General features: G+C 34.4%; 10 protein-coding genes across 10 annotated transcripts; 5 read left to right on the plus strand and 5 right to left on the minus strand.

Moving 5' to 3' along the window:
* Nucleotides 1-382: 382 nt before the first annotated feature.
* FG386_001180 (uncharacterized protein) lies at nucleotides 383-2,236 on the plus strand (the record flags this gene model as incomplete). Its single annotated transcript, XM_067340573.1, has 1 exon — nucleotides 383-2,236. One exon carries the CDS (start codon nucleotides 383-385, stop codon nucleotides 2,234-2,236), a length of 1,854 nt encoding a protein of 617 aa, XP_067196641.1.
* Nucleotides 2,237-2,599: 363 nt separating this feature from the next.
* On the plus strand, nucleotides 2,600-3,265 carry FG386_001181 (calmodulin; the record flags this gene model as incomplete). The annotated part of the gene is made up of 1 exon (XM_067340574.1): nucleotides 2,600-3,265. One exon carries the CDS (start codon nucleotides 2,600-2,602, stop codon nucleotides 3,263-3,265), a length of 666 nt encoding a protein of 221 aa, XP_067196642.1.
* Nucleotides 3,266-3,643: 378 nt separating this feature from the next.
* FG386_001182 (uncharacterized protein) lies at nucleotides 3,644-4,123 on the minus strand (the record flags this gene model as incomplete). Its single annotated transcript, XM_067340575.1, has 1 exon — nucleotides 3,644-4,123. The coding sequence occupies one exon, from the start codon at nucleotides 4,121-4,123 to the stop codon at nucleotides 3,644-3,646; it is 480 nt and encodes a 159-aa protein (XP_067196643.1).
* A 1,169-nt stretch (nucleotides 4,124-5,292) lies between these two features.
* FG386_001183 (uncharacterized protein) lies at nucleotides 5,293-5,958 on the plus strand (the record flags this gene model as incomplete). Its single annotated transcript, XM_067340576.1, has 1 exon — nucleotides 5,293-5,958. The coding sequence occupies one exon, from the start codon at nucleotides 5,293-5,295 to the stop codon at nucleotides 5,956-5,958; it is 666 nt and encodes a 221-aa protein (XP_067196644.1).
* Nucleotides 5,959-8,353: 2,395 nt separating this feature from the next.
* On the plus strand, nucleotides 8,354-9,019 carry FG386_001185 (Ran-binding protein; the record flags this gene model as incomplete). The annotated part of the gene is made up of 1 exon (XM_067340578.1): nucleotides 8,354-9,019. One exon carries the CDS (start codon nucleotides 8,354-8,356, stop codon nucleotides 9,017-9,019), a length of 666 nt encoding a protein of 221 aa, XP_067196646.1.
* Nucleotides 9,020-10,037: 1,018 nt separating this feature from the next.
* Nucleotides 10,038-11,312, minus strand: FG386_001186 (hydrolase; the record flags this gene model as incomplete). The annotated part of the gene is made up of 1 exon (XM_067340579.1): nucleotides 10,038-11,312. The coding sequence occupies one exon, from the start codon at nucleotides 11,310-11,312 to the stop codon at nucleotides 10,038-10,040; it is 1,275 nt and encodes a 424-aa protein (XP_067196647.1).
* Nucleotides 11,313-11,879: 567 nt separating this feature from the next.
* On the plus strand, nucleotides 11,880-12,880 carry FG386_001187 (uncharacterized protein; the record flags this gene model as incomplete). Its single annotated transcript, XM_067340580.1, has 2 exons — nucleotides 11,880-12,369; nucleotides 12,453-12,880. 2 exons carry the CDS (start codon nucleotides 11,880-11,882, stop codon nucleotides 12,878-12,880), a joined length of 918 nt encoding a protein of 305 aa, XP_067196648.1.
* A 99-nt stretch (nucleotides 12,881-12,979) lies between these two features.
* Nucleotides 12,980-14,776, minus strand: FG386_001188 (uncharacterized protein; the record flags this gene model as incomplete). Its single annotated transcript, XM_067340581.1, has 1 exon — nucleotides 12,980-14,776. One exon carries the CDS (start codon nucleotides 14,774-14,776, stop codon nucleotides 12,980-12,982), a length of 1,797 nt encoding a protein of 598 aa, XP_067196649.1.
* Nucleotides 14,777-15,937: 1,161 nt separating this feature from the next.
* Nucleotides 15,938-19,456, minus strand: FG386_001189 (uncharacterized protein; the record flags this gene model as incomplete). The annotated part of the gene is made up of 1 exon (XM_067340582.1): nucleotides 15,938-19,456. The coding sequence occupies one exon, from the start codon at nucleotides 19,454-19,456 to the stop codon at nucleotides 15,938-15,940; it is 3,519 nt and encodes a 1,172-aa protein (XP_067196650.1).
* Nucleotides 19,457-20,512: 1,056 nt separating this feature from the next.
* On the minus strand, nucleotides 20,513-20,998 carry FG386_001190 (RNA recognition motif; the record flags this gene model as incomplete). The annotated part of the gene is made up of 1 exon (XM_067340583.1): nucleotides 20,513-20,998. One exon carries the CDS (start codon nucleotides 20,996-20,998, stop codon nucleotides 20,513-20,515), a length of 486 nt encoding a protein of 161 aa, XP_067196651.1.
* Nucleotides 20,999-21,196: the final 198 nt, after the last annotated feature.

Raw genomic sequence — 21,196 nt, forward strand, 5'->3', positions numbered from 1 at the left:
TAACACTGAATTTAGTAAACAAAAAAATGGGTAGAAAGCGAAAAGTTTGGGATTTGAAGACGATTAAGTGCTATAACTTATGTTTGAATTAAAATATAGCGAAAACACTAATTAGGAATATGAATAAAAACTACAAGTAAGTGTTAACAAATACTTACAGAAAGCAAGCACATTTAAAAATTAAGTGGCAGCGGGGGCACACAATATACATAAGTATTAAATCCCCCTGTGAATATTAAAATAGAGGACGTTTATGAATGATATAAAATAAAAAGGATATATATATGTATACATATAGGTCAAAACACGGCAAGAGGTTATTTTAAATAAAGTACAGAACTAAAGGATATTGCAATTGAAATCAAGTTGTAAACGAATAAAAATGGGGAGCACATCAAAATCAGGTGAGGAATGTGCGACTGAATTAGGACTAGAAATAAAAATGGACGAAAAAGATGGGTGTTTAAATATGGAGTTGAGCGATCTCGTTAATTTAAGTGGTAGTATAGTAAATAATTTTCCAGTTATAACGGGTTATTATGGCATAATGCTCAGAAAAAAGAGGCATCCGTTGTTTGGAACATATTGGAGCAAAGAGTACTGTTTAATACAGTCAAATATGTTTGTTTGTCACAAAATAAAATACCCGTATTGTATAACAAAGTGTATATCAATAGCATCAATAGTGAAATGCGAGATATCAATAATAGATCCATGTGTATTTTGTATTTCAGTGGATAATGAATTGAAAATGGAGAACAAGAGTACAAATAAGAAAAAGAGTAGAACGTCGGTTTTTTTTTTTGGGAATAAAGGTTCTAGAAAGAAGTTGGAAAATATAAAATTTAAATGTATATCTACATTTGATACGCAAAAGTGGATCAATTACATAAATAACAATATAAAAACTTGGAAGTTAAATAAAAACACTTCAAAAAATTTATTTAGCAGTACTAATTATATAGAAAAGACTGTAGCTCAGGAGATGTTTGAGAGAGTGAGTAAAAAAATGAGAAAAATAGTTTATCAATCTTATATTCAAAGCTTCAGTAATTTGTTGAAAAAACTTTATCTAAAGCAATTGTATTATTCATTCAGTAGATTGCATTTAAATTACGTTTTAACAGATCAGGGTTGTAAAGACGACTCAAGTATAACAACTTACAAATCAAATGTAACAAGTACGTCGGACAACGAATTATTATATAGGAACGACTTGCTACAAATAAAGAAAAGGATATTAACGTTTAAACACGAACAGGGTATAAATAATTTGAACAGGATAATTAATAGGAAAAAAATGAATTACTGGACAAATTTTGTTGATAATTTATCATTTGAAATAAATAACAAGAACAGGAATGACAATTTTACTTGTTTAGATAGTAACACAGCAGGTAATCCAAATAATGGGGATAATTACGTTGATTATTATTATAATCAAGTTAAATTAAGAAGGGTTTATTATCGCTGGAAAGCTTTAACGAAGAAGAGAGGTATATTCAACAGTCACATTGAAATATTAAATAACTATAAATTAAGGTATGAGAACAACAATTCCTCATTAGTTTCAACCGATTACTATCCAACGCACTGCACAAGCAGTGAAAACAAGATAAATTTTTCAAATAACAGTAGTTGTGCTAGTCAAAACTGCTCTCCAAATATCTTAACATCCTCAATAACATCAGAGGATGTTGTCTCTTCAAATATAACAAGTTTTACAAAACATCATGTCTACTGCTCAGAGGAGAATGTGCAGAACATAATTGACGTCAAAAGCGACAGGGAGACAAAGAACACAAGAATATCAACAAAAACAAGTTACAACATCGTTTCGTCGTCTATACTGACTAACAGGGGGCACATCTCGAACAAGGCCAATCACAGAAACGTCGTTGATTCAACAGGGCCTTGCTTGTCCCTAAAAGTTCAACAAGACCTACAAAAAAAGAGCGAGGACAAGCTGGCACCAGCCTGCGAGAAGAAGACCGTTGAGAACAAAAAAAGAGTCATTCAATTAATAAAATTGAATCAGATACTGCTCAAGAAAAAAAGGAGTGCGTGGGGGCTTCTCCAGGCTAACATTATACAAAACAAAGTCCTGTTTTCAATATACAAATACAACCAAATCCTATCTTTTCTCCAAATTGCAGACAAAATTCACAAATTGAGACTGTACAAGGCTTTTATTCAAATAAGATCAAGCGGCGGTAACAATCAGTACGGTGTCTAGTATGGCGGTTACGGCAAATGCACACAAAATAATTATAATGTACATGTCTAAGGTAAAAATGGGAAATGGCATGGGAAAAAGCGAGAGAAGGCGTTTTTGGTTTTATAATAATCATAGAACAATATACGGATTGTTTATGTTATAAGGGACGGTTTAAAAAACTGTCTAATAATTTAAGATACACAAATTTATTTATTTTAGTTTTTTTAGCCGTCATACATTTCTAATACGATAAGATCGTAAGTAATCACATTAATTGGTTTTAAAGGACAGGCACGAAAGAGAGATTAGGTAAATAACGATTACTAGTGGTTTTTCTTTTTTCTCTATTGTTTTTTTGGTGAAGTATAGAAAATAGCAAAAATGGTAGAGTTTGCAATAGAAAAGAACAAGACTCAGGGAGAAACAAGTAACAATAATATGTTTGATGAGGGTCACACGTGTCCATTTTTAGGTGATTCTAAACGAACGAAACAGGAATACCAGGCGAGAAGAATTCCGTATGGTTTAACAGATCTAACATTGGAGCACGAGTCGGCATTAAAGGGGTTGTTCGATTCACTGAATACATACGGTGACAATAAGATTAGATTAAATGACCTTATTATTGCCTTAAGGCGTGCGTTTGATAATGGAACTGTTACATTTTCGAGACATGAGGCATCTGCTGCTGAAATAACAGGTGAACACATAGACAGCGAATTGGAGAAATTAAAGGAAGATTTTGACTTAAATGGAGACGGTACATTAGATTTTGATGAATTCAGACGGTTAGCGAGAATGAAGATATTGAGATTAAGTCGTGATGACGAAATTAGACTTGGATTTAGACTTCTAGATAGAAATAACAGTGGTTACATTACAACTTTGGAACTCAAGCAACTGTTGACTACAAAGGGAATATCGCCACTTACACCTGAAGAGGCTGACGAGTTATTATTCGTTGCTGATGTCGACAATGATGGATTGATAAGTTACGACGAAATAAAGAGATATTTGGAATATAACAGAAGACCGTTGTTAAACTGAGAGAGAATTGCATTATGATTTCAAAATGTAACTGATATTGAAAAATAGTTTATTTATCTTCTAGTATTATGGTCGTTTGATTAACTTTACCAAGCAGGAAATGCTATTTAATCTTTTTTTTTCTTTATATATATTATATTTTTACATACTTTTTTCCCTTTAATTTCGCTATTTTTGATCGGACTCAGAAACGACAATGGACAGGTACACTTAGAATAGTGAGTGTGTTTAGATTAGAAATAGGAGTTAAATGATCGTGCATTATAGGCTATTTGTAACTAAGCATTTATAATGAAACTGTTTAAGATTTGTGTCTAGGATATTAACTCATCCGAGAGTAAAGAGGTAAGTTGTCATTAAGTGAACTGTTGTTTGCTTTTAAATAAGCTCATTGGGAATGAGGAATAAGTTAAAAAGTCCGCTATTAATAATATTGTTATTTAAAGGCTCAGAGTGGAAAACTCTTGAGTTTTTGTTTTCGTTGTAGTTTTTTAATATCGTATAAATGCCATTTTTGATGTCTACTCCTCTGATAATTTTGTTTTCATTGTTTAGAATGTAGTTACTAATTCTGTCGTCAACTGAGACATTTTTTACATGCTTCAAATCTTTCTCGCTTTCTTTTAAATTCATTTTGTATTCCCTTATAAGTTTACTGCTTATTCTCTCAAATAAGTGCTCAAACCCATCAATCAGTAGTTCGCTATTATAGTAGTTATTAATTTCCTCTATTTTACAACTAATGCTATCAGTGTTCATTACACATGCATTTAAAAAGGTAATTAAAATTGCACATTTAACTATAAAAATGAGTATTAGTCTTGAATTCCAGATGGTGTTCTCCTTTCTTATTGCCATTTTACTTAGATTTTACAATATTTCATAACCACTGCTAATAATGAGTTTGACCACAGGACTTATCTTCGCTTTGCCATTAAATTTCAAATACAATGTACAAGGGAAGACAACACTAGTAAGTGTGTTTATATAGTGTGTGATGCAAATCGGAAAATTATGCAAATATTCGCTTCACTGCCAGTTCAAAAAAATAAACGGTTAAGTGCACAAATTTAAATAAATGAAAAATGCAGTGCTGTATGTTCGCATTCGAACATTCTGCTTTGGAGTTCATGTGGCAAAATTTATGTCAAAAAAAGCCGAAAATTGAAAATTGAAACTAATGAAAAAGTGAAGTATGAAACTCAAAAAGGGAAAAGACCGCACTCAACGGCTTCACAGGCCTGCTGCTCAAATTCAGTGCGTCTCGTTCCCCTGGAATCACTGCGTGCAGCTGCAACTCCAGTCTGTATCTTCGTCCCAATTCGGAGAAATCAAACTGCGGAGCAGGCGTTGGCAGCCCTCTGAATTTAAAAAAGGAAATAGACACCAAATTGCAAGGCAAACCAAGTAGGGACACAGTACATGTAAATTAAATTTATACGGACTAGATACAATATAGTCAGACACATCTTGCTTCTTGATGCCGGTTGAAGTTTTCAAAAGAAAAATAACCATCACCTTGTTAAATGGAAATATACACGGCTTAATCTTATAAATAAATAAAGAGGTACCGGGCTTGGCGCCTATTTTGAATTTAAGCGTAAAATAGTAGAGTTTTATTTTGAGGAGTACGATTGTTAATCGGCGATGTTTTTGCGGATAAGTGAAGATGTTTCAATTGCGTCTCATTAGTTTGGGTGCGAGGAGACCACTGTTTCGTGATACGTTTGTCTTTAAGTGGCATTAAATAAGCTCTGTTCAGAAATGCGAAGAGGAGGTTTTGGTTTAGTCAAGACTCGAACAAAATAATTCCGAGTGTGTATTTTCTGTTTATTTTCTCGCACTCACAGCGATGCTTGAATAATATAAAATTAAAGCTGACGGCAGAAAATAGGAAAATAATGACTTTTAGCCGAGTATATGTATATGTATGTAGAGGGCAGTAATTGTTGTGATATCGTGGCACAAGGCAGTTTCTATGGAAGACAACAAGCAATATTTAAGATTTGGGATTTGGTGTTAAAGTAATGTTTGCAGCAGTAAGTGCATTTGTTTTATTTTGTTGTGTTTTGTCGGTAAAAAGCGGCGACAGAGTTGAATGCGTGGAGGATAACTCTAGAATTCCCCTTGTTATTGATAAGTTAAGCAATAAGGTTGGACTTAACTTAAAGATAGGAAATAGCACGTACTTGTTGGCTGTAGATACAGTAAACGATGGAATAAGGCTATTTCAAGAAGACACGGAAGCCTGTGGCAAGGACAAATTGGCCTTTCACTTTGTTTACAACGCAAATAACAAGAATTTGGGTTCCGAAAAAAGATGTTACAACCCATACAACTCATTTACATCATCATGGTGCTTTAACGCTAATAAATGCAATTTAGGATTTTACCCATATGTGTGCGAAAAAAGGAGGGACTTTCCGGATCCAACACACAACTTGGAATACGCTTCGTACTATCACAAATACATAAGGACTTATGACGGTGTTAGGGTGTTGGAAAATAGTCTGGAGGGCAACGACGTGATCACTCTTCCTTGGATGACTCCTGAATTAACAATTCAGGAGTTCCCGATAAAACTTGTAAGGAGCAGTGTTTCGCTCGGTAACGGTAACAATTGGCCCTCATTTCACGTGTTTGACGGATTTATAGGTTTTGTAGGTAAGTTGGACTTGCGACAACGCACATAGCATTGAGATTTCGGCCTGCATCTCGTCACGACGTCTTGGGTTACTGGTGATGATTTCCCTCAACTTGTACCATCTTTCGGGTCTGAATCCCATGAATGTTGATATCAAGGGACTTTCTGAAGTGACCCAGTATTAATGTGGGCTGAAACATAAGATGTTGACATTTATTGACTTAAACGTCAGGCTCCTCCGTCTCCTGTAGAGGACTGTCTATTTGGAATGATGTTTTGATACTTTACAATACCACAAAATACTCGTTTGATTTGGACTTCACCGGCCACAAGTCCTCGTATGTATACCTAAATGCGTATCCGGAGAGCTGGAACAAAGACTTAATTTCATGGAGCGAACCAAAGCAAACAGGATCTATGTACGACGATGCATACAGCGTATTTCAGATATACGACTTTAAAGTGTGCGGTTCGAATCTGTTCCAAACTATCTCTTCAAATTGGCTGGCTGCTCTCGATTTGTCCTCTACTTGTTTGTCCGTTCCGCCGTTTCTGTTCACCAGATTAACAAAGTGGTTGCCTCTGGAATGTCCGAGCAACAAAGAGAACTTAAGCAACGTAGATGACTGGAACGCACATAACAACACAATTCCTCCCTATTCCTCGTTGTGTATCGTCAGAGAAGTTCCTCTGCCGACAATTTCGTTCAGGCTTAAACAGTCTGGAGTATACTTTATAGGCGACAACGGCACCAGTTTAGATGACGGTGAATACATTTATATACATCTGAATGACTACTTAATAAACTACGACAACAAGAACTACCTATGTCTATTAAATTCAACGCTCAATCTGATGGGGAAAAACACCTATATTCCAGTGAACGACGACTATTTGTACAGTTCCTACTACACTTCATCGTCGAAAGACCCGCCAATACTTTTCGGGTCTCTGTTTCTAAAGTCATATGGAGTGGTGGTAGATTACGCTCACAATAAAATAGGCTTTTACCCAAAGTTCAAGTATCGGGACGTGAGAGGCGGTGTCTATAGAAGCCCGGATGCGGACTCGAATTGTCCAGCTAGAAGGAAGTGCGTAGGTGACTCTATCTACGATCAATCCTTGAACGAGTGCATTCCTCCGGACTGTTCCGAGTGGTTTTTGTATGAACTGGATGCAAACACAAACAAATGCATTGTTAACTCAGCCTCGCCATTCGTAATAGCCGCTGTCGTTGTCGTTTTGGTTTGCTTTGAGTTGCACGTTATGTATTTAAAGCAATTCATACTGGAAAAGTCTAATTCTATAGTCAATTCAGCAAACTAGTTTATATATAAGTTGCATGTGCAATTCGCTTGGACTAGCTTTACCAACTGGCACCAACGAGTCCCCTATTATTGCTTAGGTAGAGCTCAGCAAACATACCTTCCTTATACACAAGGCTCTACTCTGAATTCAGAACCGCAGCTCAGGAACGTGCCGAGTCGGACTGAGTGGTAACGCAGGCGCTGTCGGAGCCGCAGGGTGGACACAAAAGCATTAATTTGTCCAAATAAACTGAGTACTCACCTATTTATTCCCCAGTCCTTTCGGGAACGCAAAACACGCGCCAAGTTGCAACTAGCCCCGACTTACAAAGGGCCTCCGGCCATTTCACCCCTTGGATCTGTGCTATCGGGGCGAATCTGAAGTCGGTGTACATCTACAATCTACGGATTCGGGCTCCCGCGCTCGCGTCTACCGCGAATACGCACAGGCACCGCAACTAACTCCATCGCTGCTGGTGCACCCTGCCCACTTCCACCCTCGCGTCGAATCATCACCTCCTTCTACTTACCACTCGCTCACTGCACACTTTCTGTTCAATTTTACTATTTATCCACTACATTTTACGATTTCAAATGTGTCTTGTCTTGCTCTATTTCAATTATTCCCTCTCATACATTCGACTGTACCTAATGATCCTCACCACTAAATAATATACCATACATATACAATACACCAGGCGGGCTTTCCGCAACAGTAGTCTAGAATATAAATACCGATTAAACAAGTGAATTAAGTAGACAAAAAGTAAATACTCAGGTTAAAGGCATGAGACAGGCAGCTAAATTTTAAATTAACAAAGTGGGAAGGCGGAAGCGAGAAAGTGGTAGGGAAATTAAAAATATCAATATAAAGAGGAAGCCAAGGGAAGTTGGAGCCTTGAGTTTGAAAGGGGGAAAGAAGTGAGCAAGGGGAGGAACGAGGTAAAGAACAGGATTGAATCAAACTGGGGAAGGCGCTATTTATATAAGTTTGAGGAGTTCTTTTTATTTTGTTCCGTGTAGACAACGCGTCTATTTGTTCAGTACACATACAAGGTGCGTCAACAAGCAGAATTTGGATTTACATTAGTTTGAAGTTACTCGTACTTTTGGTATATTTTATTGTAGTGTGTTGTTATGTCGGATATGGAAAAAAAGTTTACGCTGGAGAAAAATCCCAAAAGCGATGAGCAAAAGGTAAATGGCGGTGCAGGGAACGAGAACAATAATGCTGCATCTGGAGACGGTGGAAACGGGAGTGGAGACGAAAGGTACTACCCGGAGGAAGAAATAACAGAGGGTGATTGGAATACTCCCCAGGTTGAGCTTACGCAGGTGGAAGTGATGACAGGCGAGGAGGACGAGGAGGAGTTTTGGAATCACAGAGCAAAGCTATATAGATACGTAAATGGCGAGTGGAAGGAGAGAGGTCTCGGGAACGCCAAATTGCTTCAACACAAGGAAACGAAGAAAATAAGATTTTTGCTTAGACAGGAAAAAACACTCAAGGTTGTAGCTAACCACTATGTCATTCAGAAGGACAGTTTTTGCAAATTGACGCCAAACAGCGGCAGCAACAAGATATGGGTTTGGACCGTGCAGGATTTTTCTGAAGAACAGAAACTTGAGCAGTTTGCACTCAAGTTCGGCCAGGCAGAACAGGCAGATATATTCAAACAAAAATTTGAAGAGGCCGTTGAAATTAATAGAAAGCTGTTTGAAAGCAGCGGTGAAGGTGAGAACAAAGAAAGCAAAGGAGAGGGAAGGACTGCGGACAACTGCGATAATAAAGAATCTGAATAAGTAGTTTCGTTTGTATCTTATCCTGCCTTCACCCATTATATATTTTCATTTTTGTAGTAACTGAATAAATATATTACTAATACCCACTTCTCCCTTTCCAACTCCCAAAGTTTATTTTCGTTTTTGTGCTGTATCATCTCAACTCGCCGTATCCTTTATTCCGCCTCGCCTCGTCCCGGCTCGCTCAGCCCGTCTCTCCCGTCAACACCGATCCCTTCCATATGTTTGTTATACTATTCTCTGTCAGCCATTCGCTGTCCTCGAAGCACATGGGAACAGAATGGCGAAGTCCTACTCCGCCCTACACACGGAATACTTTTCTACTTAACACTGCACTTGGTTTCCCGGATTGCCCTGCAGGTTCCAACCCACCGGATGCATGTTTCGGCGGCAAACAATGTACTGGTTAAGATAGTTTTTTTGTTTTGTAATAAAAAACCACTGAGAGAGACCAGGTAAAGGTAAAATAGATGTAAGGATGCAACTCAAATTCGTTGTGACTCTGGTGATTGTTCTTGAGGTATGTTCAGGGTATCTGTTATGAGTGGTGAGGGATAGATAATGGCACTTGGCGTTAACATCCCTTCATTACTTGATTTTGTTCCAAGCCGGCTACGCAAAAATGAACATTAGGTGTTAACTTCCAAAAAAGAAGTTTTTCATGCTTTCGTTTTGTGCAGATGGGTATGTGAAGCAAATTCCGCCGAGCAGTAACTGGCAAACCATGGCAAGCATAATTAGAAACGAACTGTTTTCCGTAAGTTTACGTATGTTTTATCAGAGGCTAGGCAACTAATAACTAAATAAATGTGCAAGTGGGGGTTTACCATATTCCAATTTTTGATATTTCTAATATTTGTGCAACTACCAATATGTAAGTTAAATATGTACAAGTACAAAACATATCAACTTTGCGAAACTATAATTATTAACTTTCAACTAAACCATGTGATTAAATCTGAAAATGTTCAAAAACAAATGACAGTTAAAAAGAGCGTTCCGTGAGGCCATTAATATACTAGCTGGAATTGCATTTGTTTAAATTAAGATCTTTATCTTGAGGAAGGTTTTCCAAGATGTACCCTTCAAAGCAACAACTACACATTTTAATGTCAAAGAAGTCACTTGAGTAGTTTGTATCATCTATTTGAAGCACTGCCTTGTTTCCTGAATACGTGAAGTTGAATCCCTTAATAATATTAACTGTATAGTCATAAAAATATACGGAGCTTTCAACGACCCCTAAAGAAACTCCTATTTCTTCAACATTAACTTCATCTAGAAACCTTACTGCAATGTTTATGGGGAAGTTCATGTTGTATTTTGGTATGTGTCCGATAAACGGGAACACTACTATTCTTGAACTGTTAAAGTGTTGTGCCAAATAATCTACAGAAGAACGAAATGGAACGATTTCGTCTTCTGTGCCCCAAAAAAACATTATTTTAACCTTATCCTCCAATTTAGACAGCTCATAGTAGTCCGCATATCTCTCAAATAAATTATTATTTCCACCAATCTTAACATATGTAGATATCTCTCTGTGCAAACCGTTAATCTGTGCATTCTTTTCTTTCTTAGATATCCCTTTTTCAAACTTGAAAACACCAAAAGTGGACAAACAATTAACACCACATCTAAACGCTCTTTGGTACCTGTGAACATTTGAAAGCAATCTCGCTTCAAATGAATTTGACAATTCGTAAAGTTTAGGTGAGTCTTCTCGTGTCATCAGTCCCGGAGGACACATTAAAACCAACTTATCAACATTATCCGCGTGCCCTATTGTGTACTTTAACGATACCAAACCACCCAACGATACCCCTAAAAGCGAGATTTTATATTTGCTATTTGCCCATCCAATTTCCTCCAAAAGCTGAGTGAGTTGTAGCACAAGCTTTTCTACGGATATGAAACCAGCTATTTTCCACTCAGATTGACCGTGTCCCAGTAAATCATATGTCAATACCGTGTAACCGTTACTTGTTAATATTTTGCTCCAGCTAGAAAATGTGTTTAAACTCCCCAATAGACCGTGAATCAAAACTATTCTCTTAGTCTTTCTTTCAATTCCAGATTCACTCTCCTTTTGAATTTGCGAATCTGGACAGGATATTAGATAATGTGTTTTCCCTATTTTTAAATTCGCATACTTGCACTCATGTCTGATGTCGGGGTTGCCACAAAGTATACTTTCAGACAATACAATAAAAGTTAAGTTGGATAAAAATACAAACAAAAACAAGACTCTCAATATAAAATTTCCACTAAAAATTCTGTGATTATGCCACATCTTGCATCAAAATACCCACTTTAGAGAGAAATTGCCATTTATAATCCTCAACGCTGAAAACGCACAGATTCGCAAAAGCCAAACAGAACTCAAAAACAGTAACAGTCACCGACTAGATAACTCTAATTATGGAGAGTTAAATCAAATCAAAATATCGGTACTCCAAAATTACATCATAAAATTCATACAATCACAGATTACCAGGCGCTGCCCTCTCCTGTTTGGTGCGTGTCTATCTAATGAAAACTCAGAATAAGTCTGCTTTAGAAACTCGAGACCGTCTGTATGCAACTGAAATGTAAGGAAACAGAACACACAAGGAAGATCTTACTATATACAGGTGTAGTTAATTTACATGCATCTATAGGTGTATATTTTTTAATACTGTCCACAAATCATAATCTAAACTGTGCCTTTTGGCGGGTTTCACTGGTATCTACCCTGCATCTGGCGGTAGGAGGCCGGGTTACCGGTGGGCTGACGAAAATTTGGAGGTAAAACAAAGTCGCACATTAATCAAAGATAAAGTACATAATATATGTTTATCAATAAGGCTATTGAAAACTGATGACACACAGAGACTGTAGATACATACTTTTCCCCAAGCTCCTGTGCCAAAATTTAGCGGGGAAAGGTGAACTGGAGACCATAATTCTTCCCCATACAAGAACGAACACACTTTGCGAGTACATAATTGATACAGCCACAAATCAAGTTTATGACATATATGAACATAAAGAGAGGTTAAATGGAATAGTTCCCTCAGCCTTTGTTGACAACGAGTGTATTTCAAACTTTAATATGTGCGTCGCGACACTGGTAGATTCTGCTTTTTTCATTATATCTATACTTGCCTATGTAAAAAGCAAAAGTAAACTAAATACAACCCTGTTTGACGCAGCAAAATACTATATTTACAATCTCAGGGAAAACTATGACCCTAGCGAGTTTGGTTCATTTGACGTAATAGAAAATAAATTAGTTGAATTTTACAAAAGGCTAATACGCAATCCCAATGTTATAGAAAAAATTTCAACTATATGCGATACAATTTCGAGTATGTTTACCTGTTTTTCCACTTTAATAACTCACTTTTCCACCTTTTCTCTTTATTAATTGTCATATTTACCGCATCTGCAGATGATGATAATGACTCATGTGACAACAAAAAGTATACCCTTAACGAGGACAAACTTATTGAATATATTTCTAATCGAATTTCAAAGGCTGCTGATATATCCATTCAGAGGAATATTGTTTTTAAGGAAAACATAAACAATAGTGAAAGCCATAGTTCGTCTCGGAATACCGCCAAAACACTTGCATGTGATTTGTTTTTTGCATGCATACCAAATGTTCTTACTTATGTAAAGGAAAAATTAAGATCAAGTTTTGGCGAAATTAAATACAAAGGTAATATAGAGACAAAAACATGCGTCGATGTAAAGTCAAAAAATAGTTATTTCTCAAAAAACAACTTTAACCCAAAAAAAATAAAGAAGAGTATTAAAAAACAAAACACAAATAACGGGAATATACTTAGTTTTATTAAACTTAAAAAGCATTAACTGAGTTAAATAACAAAACACGCATTTTCCGCGTTATGATATTTTTACTCATATAGCCATCAATTATATTTTCGTTCTCAATTATTCATTTTTTTACGACTACTTTGTATACAACTCTAACAAATCAGGTAACGGTTTCGATAACTCTTTTTCCAAATATTTGATTATATTTTCGCGAACACCCACTACTGTAATTGGAGTTCCTATGTCATAAATCCCATTTAGTGACTTCACTATGTTCGAAAAGTCCCTTGCCTCTACTCCTTTGTCCAAATTACTCACAACTCTATAATTTGCAACAGGAATGCTCTTTAAATGTCTATCTTTGAGTCTTATGTATCTCTCCCATCTTATACCGTCGAATTGTTTGATTTCAGTCTCGCATTCATTGTTTTTCCTTGAATTACCATTTATTTTTTCCTGTTCTAATACGTATTTGTCATTTTCACTCCTCAAATCTTCGTGCCACTTATATGGTGGGGTGTATCTCTTCGTCTCTTTTTTATATTCTGTTCTCGCCTTTGATTCTTTGATATTAGTGTCTCCACCGAATTTTTGTCTCAATCTCTGACGCAAAGATCTATTATATATAGGGCCCTGTTCGCGTGTTTCCCACTCGTAATTTATGATCTTTCCCTCCTTGTCATTTTCTGTCTTATTGTTATTTTCCAAGTCTGAGTCAGTGTTTAATATGTCTTCTAAGGGCATTAGAGTTGAATACTTTAAATTGTATTCACCTTCAAACAATACTAGTACATTTTTATCCCATTCCTCTTGAATTAGTTTTTCAACCAGTTCCTCCCTTCGCTTCTCAAAGTCCACTAGTGTTTGTTCCTTTATCAACTCAATTTCATTCTCCATTAATCCATTGCTGCTGTCATTATTTGTTTGATCATTATTCTCGCCTTTTTGTTTATCCTCATTTTTCTGAACTTTGTTTTCCTTTATAGTAGCCATGTTATTTATGTACTTATCTATATTTGGTTGGAATGTGCATTCCTGCACTGATTTAAAATAAGATTCAACCTTCTCATCCTTATCATTATTATCGAGCAACAAGAACTTTTTAATCATATTCATACACTCGTTATTCTTGGTTTGTGGATGTGTTTTAAGTTTGTTTTTGTATTTTTCATAAAGTGTTTTGATAATTTTTGGTTTAAACGTGCACTCTGGATCCAACTTTATATTGGATTCACCTTTACCTGATTCATTTTCATAACCATTTCTCAGCTCTTCTTTCTTTTTTAAATAATTATTTATTGCCCTGTTCATTTGCGGCCCTATTGTATAATTTTGCCTATTCTCTTTTTTAAGGGAAGATTTAGATACAATACCATCCCTGCCTTTGTTATTAGCAATAGTATTGCTTCTTTTAATGTTAACATTATCGCTTCCGGTTGTTTTCCTATGATAGTTGAATTTAATTGGTAATGGATATTTTTTACCATTTGGGAGTCTCAAATAGATTAACATCGTCTCCAAAAAGCCATTTCTTGTAAAATACAAACACATCTTGCCATTAAATTCAACCAACACTGGGGCGGAATTATAATTAATCTTTATTAAGTCCATCAGTTTATCGCTGTTATCTGGAATGTCCTCTATTTCCATTTTCGTTGCTTTTCTTATTGCAAATGGAATAAAGTACTGAATAGACAACTTTTGATGATGTGTCAACGTAATCTGAGTTTTAACAGACGAACACTCAAAAGACATCAAATCTATCACATCTTTACCATCTGAAATTGTATCATAAAGGTCTAATATTGATTTTATCCTTAGTTCTTCTGCTATTTTTCTGCTTTTTTCATTTATTTCAGGAATAAAGGCATTATTCAACTTGTTCTTACAAACTCCATCATCAACATCACTTTTCTTAAAATCCTCATCCATTTTATATTATTGTGGCTATTTATTTTGTTTAAATAGGAAGAACACAAATTGCATGCATCATAAATAGGCGGGGCAAGTACATTTTCTTAAAACTATTTTTCCCTCGACGTTTAATTCACAGGGAGAAAGGGAAGAGAAATAAAAAATGAAATAATTTAAATATAGCATTTAATTATATTTAAAATATAAATTATATTTTCACAGTCAAATTCCTCATTTTATGTTTAAGATATTATTTTTTCTCTCTTTTTTGTTCTTTTTCACGCTAATGCACACAATAAGTTAACCTTATTAGATTGCATGTATCCACATAAATAAATAAGAAAATCCAAGTAGTAATAAAATAAAATTACGATAGTTATTGTCATACTAATAAGAATATATGATGATGCGACAAAACCTATGGCCAAAAATAACAAGTATTAACTTTTGAAAAAAATCCATATAATCTAATTCACGCAAGAAATTATCTTTCCCACGAGTACTTTCTCATTCATTTATATCATTATTCTGTATGATCACGAGTATTCTATCTACTCTCAGTTATTAGCAACATAACTGCACATGCTTAAACGAAAATAACAAAAATTTACAATAAAAATAGTGGATGGATGATCTCATGGGGATCTCAAAAAGAAAGCAATGCAGTAATCGCTGTAAGTACAATAAAGTGCTCAAAGAAAGAATTCCATTCTTTTAAGTACTAAAGCTTGTTTTTTATGAAATCATAATTTTAGGCAGCTCCTCTCCATTCCAAAACTGTTATTAGTGGAATAACACACAATATATTAATTTTTTTAATGTTTAATTTACCTCTGTTAAATATAACACCCAGTTAATAATATGTTGAAGATATTAACAATTAAGAATTTAATAAGTAGCAGGATTGATTTTGAAAAAGGAAAAACATAAATCAACCGAACAATCCAATATTTGTATATTCATTATCAATTTGAACAGCAGAGAATACCGTTGAGAACAAAAATACACTTTTATATGGTATAAGGAGATTAATAAATTATTTTTACCTCTAAATCATTTCCATTGACCGAAAATGTGTATTAATATATAGAAACAAATAAAAGTACCCTGGGAAAATTATATAAAAATATTATTACTTTAAAGGAGAAAAGATAACTTGTTTAGTTATCCGTGATTCGTTTAAAAATTAATGCCATTTTCAGAATGTATTTCTGAATTGCTACCTTCAATGTTCTCATTATATCTGCCTTTTCCATCATCATTTTCTTTAACTTCGGTATTATCACAATTCTTTTTAAAGCTATCTTTTTTCTTTGAAACCCATTTATTATCAAGCCTTTTATTTGCATCACTTGCACTCAACAATGACTCCAATGAAAAACCATATATACTCCTCAAGTTTTGAAGTATTAAAGGTAATATTGATTCGCCCTCTAGGAGAGACTTTCCGTTGAAAATCATATCGGAATTAACCAAATCTCTGATATAAGTTCCATACATCAAACAAATATCATAAGCAGCACTATTTAATAACTTAATATAGATACCATCGTTGTATTCACTTTCAATATTATTTATATCAATAAGTGTTTTTTCCTCTGAAGTGAAGATAACTAAGAGTATAATAACTGTTTTACTAAAAACAAGTTTATCCTTAACATTTTTAAATGATTTCTGAGATAACTCATTATTGTCATTGCTCTCATCGTTCATTTCAATGGAATTATCCGCATTTAGGTCCATCTTATCATGGTTATTTTTATTCCTGCTTAATTCTTTCTCCTCTATACTTATTTTAACACTAATTCTAGTAAGTATATCCAATATTATCTCAAAAAAATCCATAAATAACTGATACATATATTTATTTCGCGAATAGTTGATTGTAGTCACAAAATCTTTCAAATATAATAAAACACAACCCAAATACAAAACCACTGTGTGCGGACTCACTACTGACTCTTCTACTATACTCATAAGTACTATCCTCATTTTTTGAATATTATAACCTGTAGAAACATTGTCATTTTGTATTCCAAAACAACCCCAAAGCGTGAGTATACACGATAACTGTCTAACTTCTGTATAGCGCTCCAAATTTAACACGGCATCATTTACCTCTATAACATTTCCATTCTCATTACTGTCCAGACGCTCCGAAAAAACGTAATTAAGTGAATCTATAAACAACTTTTTACCCAAAACTCTCAGAGCCAAATCGCTAACCGCATCAAAAAAAGGATGTCCTGTTGCATCTAAGTATTTTCCAGAAACCCCACCACTTAGTGACACCTCACTGTTAATTGTACTTGAATACCATTCTTTTAGTGAATGCATGTAATTACCAAATAACCGCCTTGTGTGGGTCAGACTTTTGGCGCCGACACCGATAATAGAAATTAATAACAGGTCCATTAGTGCATCCCTGGTCCAAGTAAAATTCCTAGAGGATTCTAAAATAGATGGATTCAGTCTTCTTTTCTTTTGACTTTTGAAGTCATTCATTTGAGTTTGATCATGGCTTTGTTTGTCTTTGTGAATGTCATTTGATATATCGTTGTTTGTAGTAGTATCATCAGTATTATGGTTTTGAACGTCAATTGACGATGAGTCCGAACTGTTTTTATGTTTTCTTTCAACATTAGAATCATCCCTCTCCATAAATCTCTTCGACATTTCAATGTCATCATCGTCTTGTATTTGATCGTTAACGTGGCCACTTTGTTTGTCCAGTATAGAAATTAAATACTTAATCAATGAGTCATTTTTTTCATAAATCTCGTTTTTATTGGTAAATTTGAAGACTAAAATATCATTCAAACTTTTTAACTCTTCCAAAATGTGTACAGAATCTGGAATTGATTTTATTGATTTATTTATAGATGGAAATTTTATGACTCTTTCATATAAAATTTCATTTGGAATTGAAGATAGTGTTTGCGGAAGCATAATTTTTGACATTCCGGAAAGGACAGAATCCAAAAAACCAGTAGCGAATGAACTTTGTTCTTCAATTTTGTAAAAAAGTGAATTGTTTTTGTTTCTCCAAAAATTGTTTTTTTGGGATGGACTTTGAAATAGTTCTTGACTTGAAAATAAAGTAGAAAAGTGAATTCTCAACTTTACAAGCATCAAAGATGAATAACTTTCAACTCTAGGAAATATTTTGTGATTAAATATCCTTTTCGTTTCTTCTTTTGCTTCAGTTTCCCTGGTCGCCTCTTTCTCATCTTTTAATTCAACGTCAAAAACATCTTCAAGAGGAAGTTTGCCTGAGTGCTCAATTTCCTCCAAAACCACGTTGTGTTCTTGGCTTTTTTGATTCTCATTAATCATTTTTGAGTCTGTCATACTATCATTATGTGAAACAGAATTCTCGGTAATATCACAATCAACGTCCTTGTAATTAACAAGTTTGTTTATGAAAATTGGAATCCAAATATCGTTTAATACAGAGTTTTGAAGTTTGATAAGATTTATCACTAGGGAATTTACGTATGTTATGTTATAAGAGTAAAAGGGATTTAATAGTGAGTTCCAAATTGTTATGGATAAACAAAGGTCATAAGAAGATGAGGTAACTGGTATTTTTAATAGTTGGCGAGCAGCTTCAAATGGGTACTGCATAAATATTTCAACAACTCCATCCATTACATGTAATAAAAGAAAATCACCAATCTCCATGGTTTCTACATACGGAATCTTGATCAAAAGTTTTGGCAGGTACTCACTTACTTTTCCAAACACCAAATTATCAAGCTTGCCAAATTCAAGTTTGTGGGAAGATGTTATTTCCGATAAATAGTCCGATATAGTAGTTGAACGGTAGAAACGTATCACCGTACCAATCTTTGGAGAGTCGTGATCTCGCCATTCCAAAAACTTCCTCCAATACTTCTCAAATGAATTCTCTAACAATTCAATATCCACAAATTTATTATTAAACATTTTTTTTAAATGCATATGAACATCCTTGCAGTATTCATATATATGTGAATCATAAAATTGAATCATGTCCTTTATAAATTCTCCATATAATTTGTTCTCACAGTTATCCCCCATCTTTCTATGTTCGTCTCGCAAATATGGAATTGTGTATGCTAACATTGAAAACAGAATAATCGAATTGTGATCCGAAATGTCATATTTTGAGTTGTGATCTTTCTTGGAATCTTTAAGTGTTAAACACATATTCAACAACGACCTATATATTGATATTAACTGATTAAGACTCAAAACATAGAAATTTGTTAATTCTGTCAAAAAATTAAGCAAAAGCTGCGACGAATAATAGTTTGAACGGCTTAACTCCAACGAAAATCTTTCAATAGATCCGTCTACTATTCTAGCTGTGAGATCTGATCCTATTAAAAATGGACATTCATTCATCAAGGATGTCGACATTAACGTTGTTATCCCAGCAAACATCCCTGTTCCATATGGATGTGTCGATATGAATTCTATCATTAATTCCTCTATTTTATTATATACGGATTCTATTTCCTCTTGTTTGCATCCTGACAAAATTGAAACTATTTCCTTTATTACTCCTATCATCCTCTCCCCTACACCATCATAAGAACCTGTATGTTGTATAATCACATTCTTAATTTTGTTCTCATAATATTTCCCCCCAAAAGATCCATTGTGAAAACCTCTACCTCTAGAGCGATAGCCTCTATTTCTAGACACATCCATCTGATCATACACCTGAACTTGATCCTGTTTATTCATTAATATAGTGCCTCCGTTGTTATAACCACTATTATATTCGCCTATTTTTGTTAATTCCTATTTTTCTTTATGTTACTATTCTTTCATTACCATATATTTGGAATTAAATGTCACTTAGGCGCCAAATATAAGTCTTTTTTTCATTGCGCCTTCTTGTTTATATATAAAGTGATTATTAGATTACAAGAGTGACTTTTTTGTATAGTATTAAAAATATATATAAGACAAAAATAAGAGAAGTAATATGCTTCAGTTTGTGGATTCAAATATTTAAATGCATTAGTTTTCATTTTCTTCTACTTTTTTTGTGCATATATTGAAGTATTATTTTGATTTTGAACAACAATTTAATCATTTTGTGCAGCCCGATGGCCATTTCCAGACTGTCTATATATTTAAAAAGGTAATGTAAGCCCGCCCGTTGCTTAGGAATATAGAAATAAATCAGTTGGAATGACTTCTTTTTTTGACCGATGTTTTAATCAACTGCTATAGATGACAGATAAAGAGAGGAATACACCTGAGACTAAAGAGAAGATAAATAAAAAGATTTCTCAACTTGCTCTTGAAGAGAAATGGCTGTCAAATTTTAGGCCAAAGAGAAGTGAAAAGCAGAGGAGTAAATATAAATTGAAGATTAAATCCATAAAAGTTGTGAATAAAAAGAATTCCAGAAATAATACAAAGCTAAATAAGGCTTATTTACAAGAACTGAAGAAGGAGATTGATAGAACCATGAAGTTATGTAAATAGCTATTTAATTTTTGTTTTAGAGATTATTTCATAAACGGAACAATTTAATTTAAACATTTACGAAAAAAGAAAGCTAATTGGAGTTTAATAAACAACATACTCCCCTATATTGTTAACTCTTTGTTTTATCTACCCTGAAGTCTCTTTTTAAGTGTATCCAATGTTAATTACTCAATTAAATTAGCCCTACACTACCTGTATTAGATGGAGATTCAATATATTGCTATAGGATACATACACTAAACACAACATTTAATTAAAGTAGTGTTATTTGTGACCGAATTTTATTTTTTTGTATATCTTCTCATTATCCTGTACAAAGTTCATTGCCGAAACTGCTCTCTTTGCCATTTCGTCGAATCTTTTATTCCTTTCTGAATCTACTTCCCTGTCCTTCCACTTTGACCTCTTTAAAGTAATGGGTCTACTTCCCACATATTTTCTGTTCATTTCTTTTAATGCACTTAACATGTCTTTGGGATCTGTAAAGGAGACAAATCCATAACCCCTTGTTTTACCCGTATGTTTGTTTCTTATTACCTTGCATTTCTCGAATGACAAATACTTTTTAAAGGCATTTGCGAGAACTTCCTCCGTAACATCATTCCCTAAATCTCCACAAAACAATCTAAAATCATTTTCAGGCCATTCATCCAAGGTATTATCTATCCAAATCTGCCCTGCTGCTTTTCTAAGACGCTTTTTATTTTGACCACTTTGCAATGAATCTTCTTCACATTGCCTTGTTTGCATACTTCCGGCAAAGTTCTTAACGCAACTGTGTAGACATTAATTGTGGCAGAGGTTATCCTATCTTTATATCTGCTAAAATTCCCTTTCTCTGTCAAATATTAACTATTTACGCCTTAAATTTTGCTAAAATCGTCTTTACTTAATACCAATGTTTATTATTATAAATACGTGGGTTTGGCGCTGAATTCAGATAGCATG

The sequence above is a fragment of the Cryptosporidium ryanae genome (assembly GCF_009792415.1).
Source record: "Cryptosporidium ryanae isolate 45019 chromosome Unknown contig_21, whole genome shotgun sequence".
Taxonomy (NCBI): Eukaryota; Apicomplexa; class Conoidasida; order Eucoccidiorida; family Cryptosporidiidae; genus Cryptosporidium; species Cryptosporidium ryanae.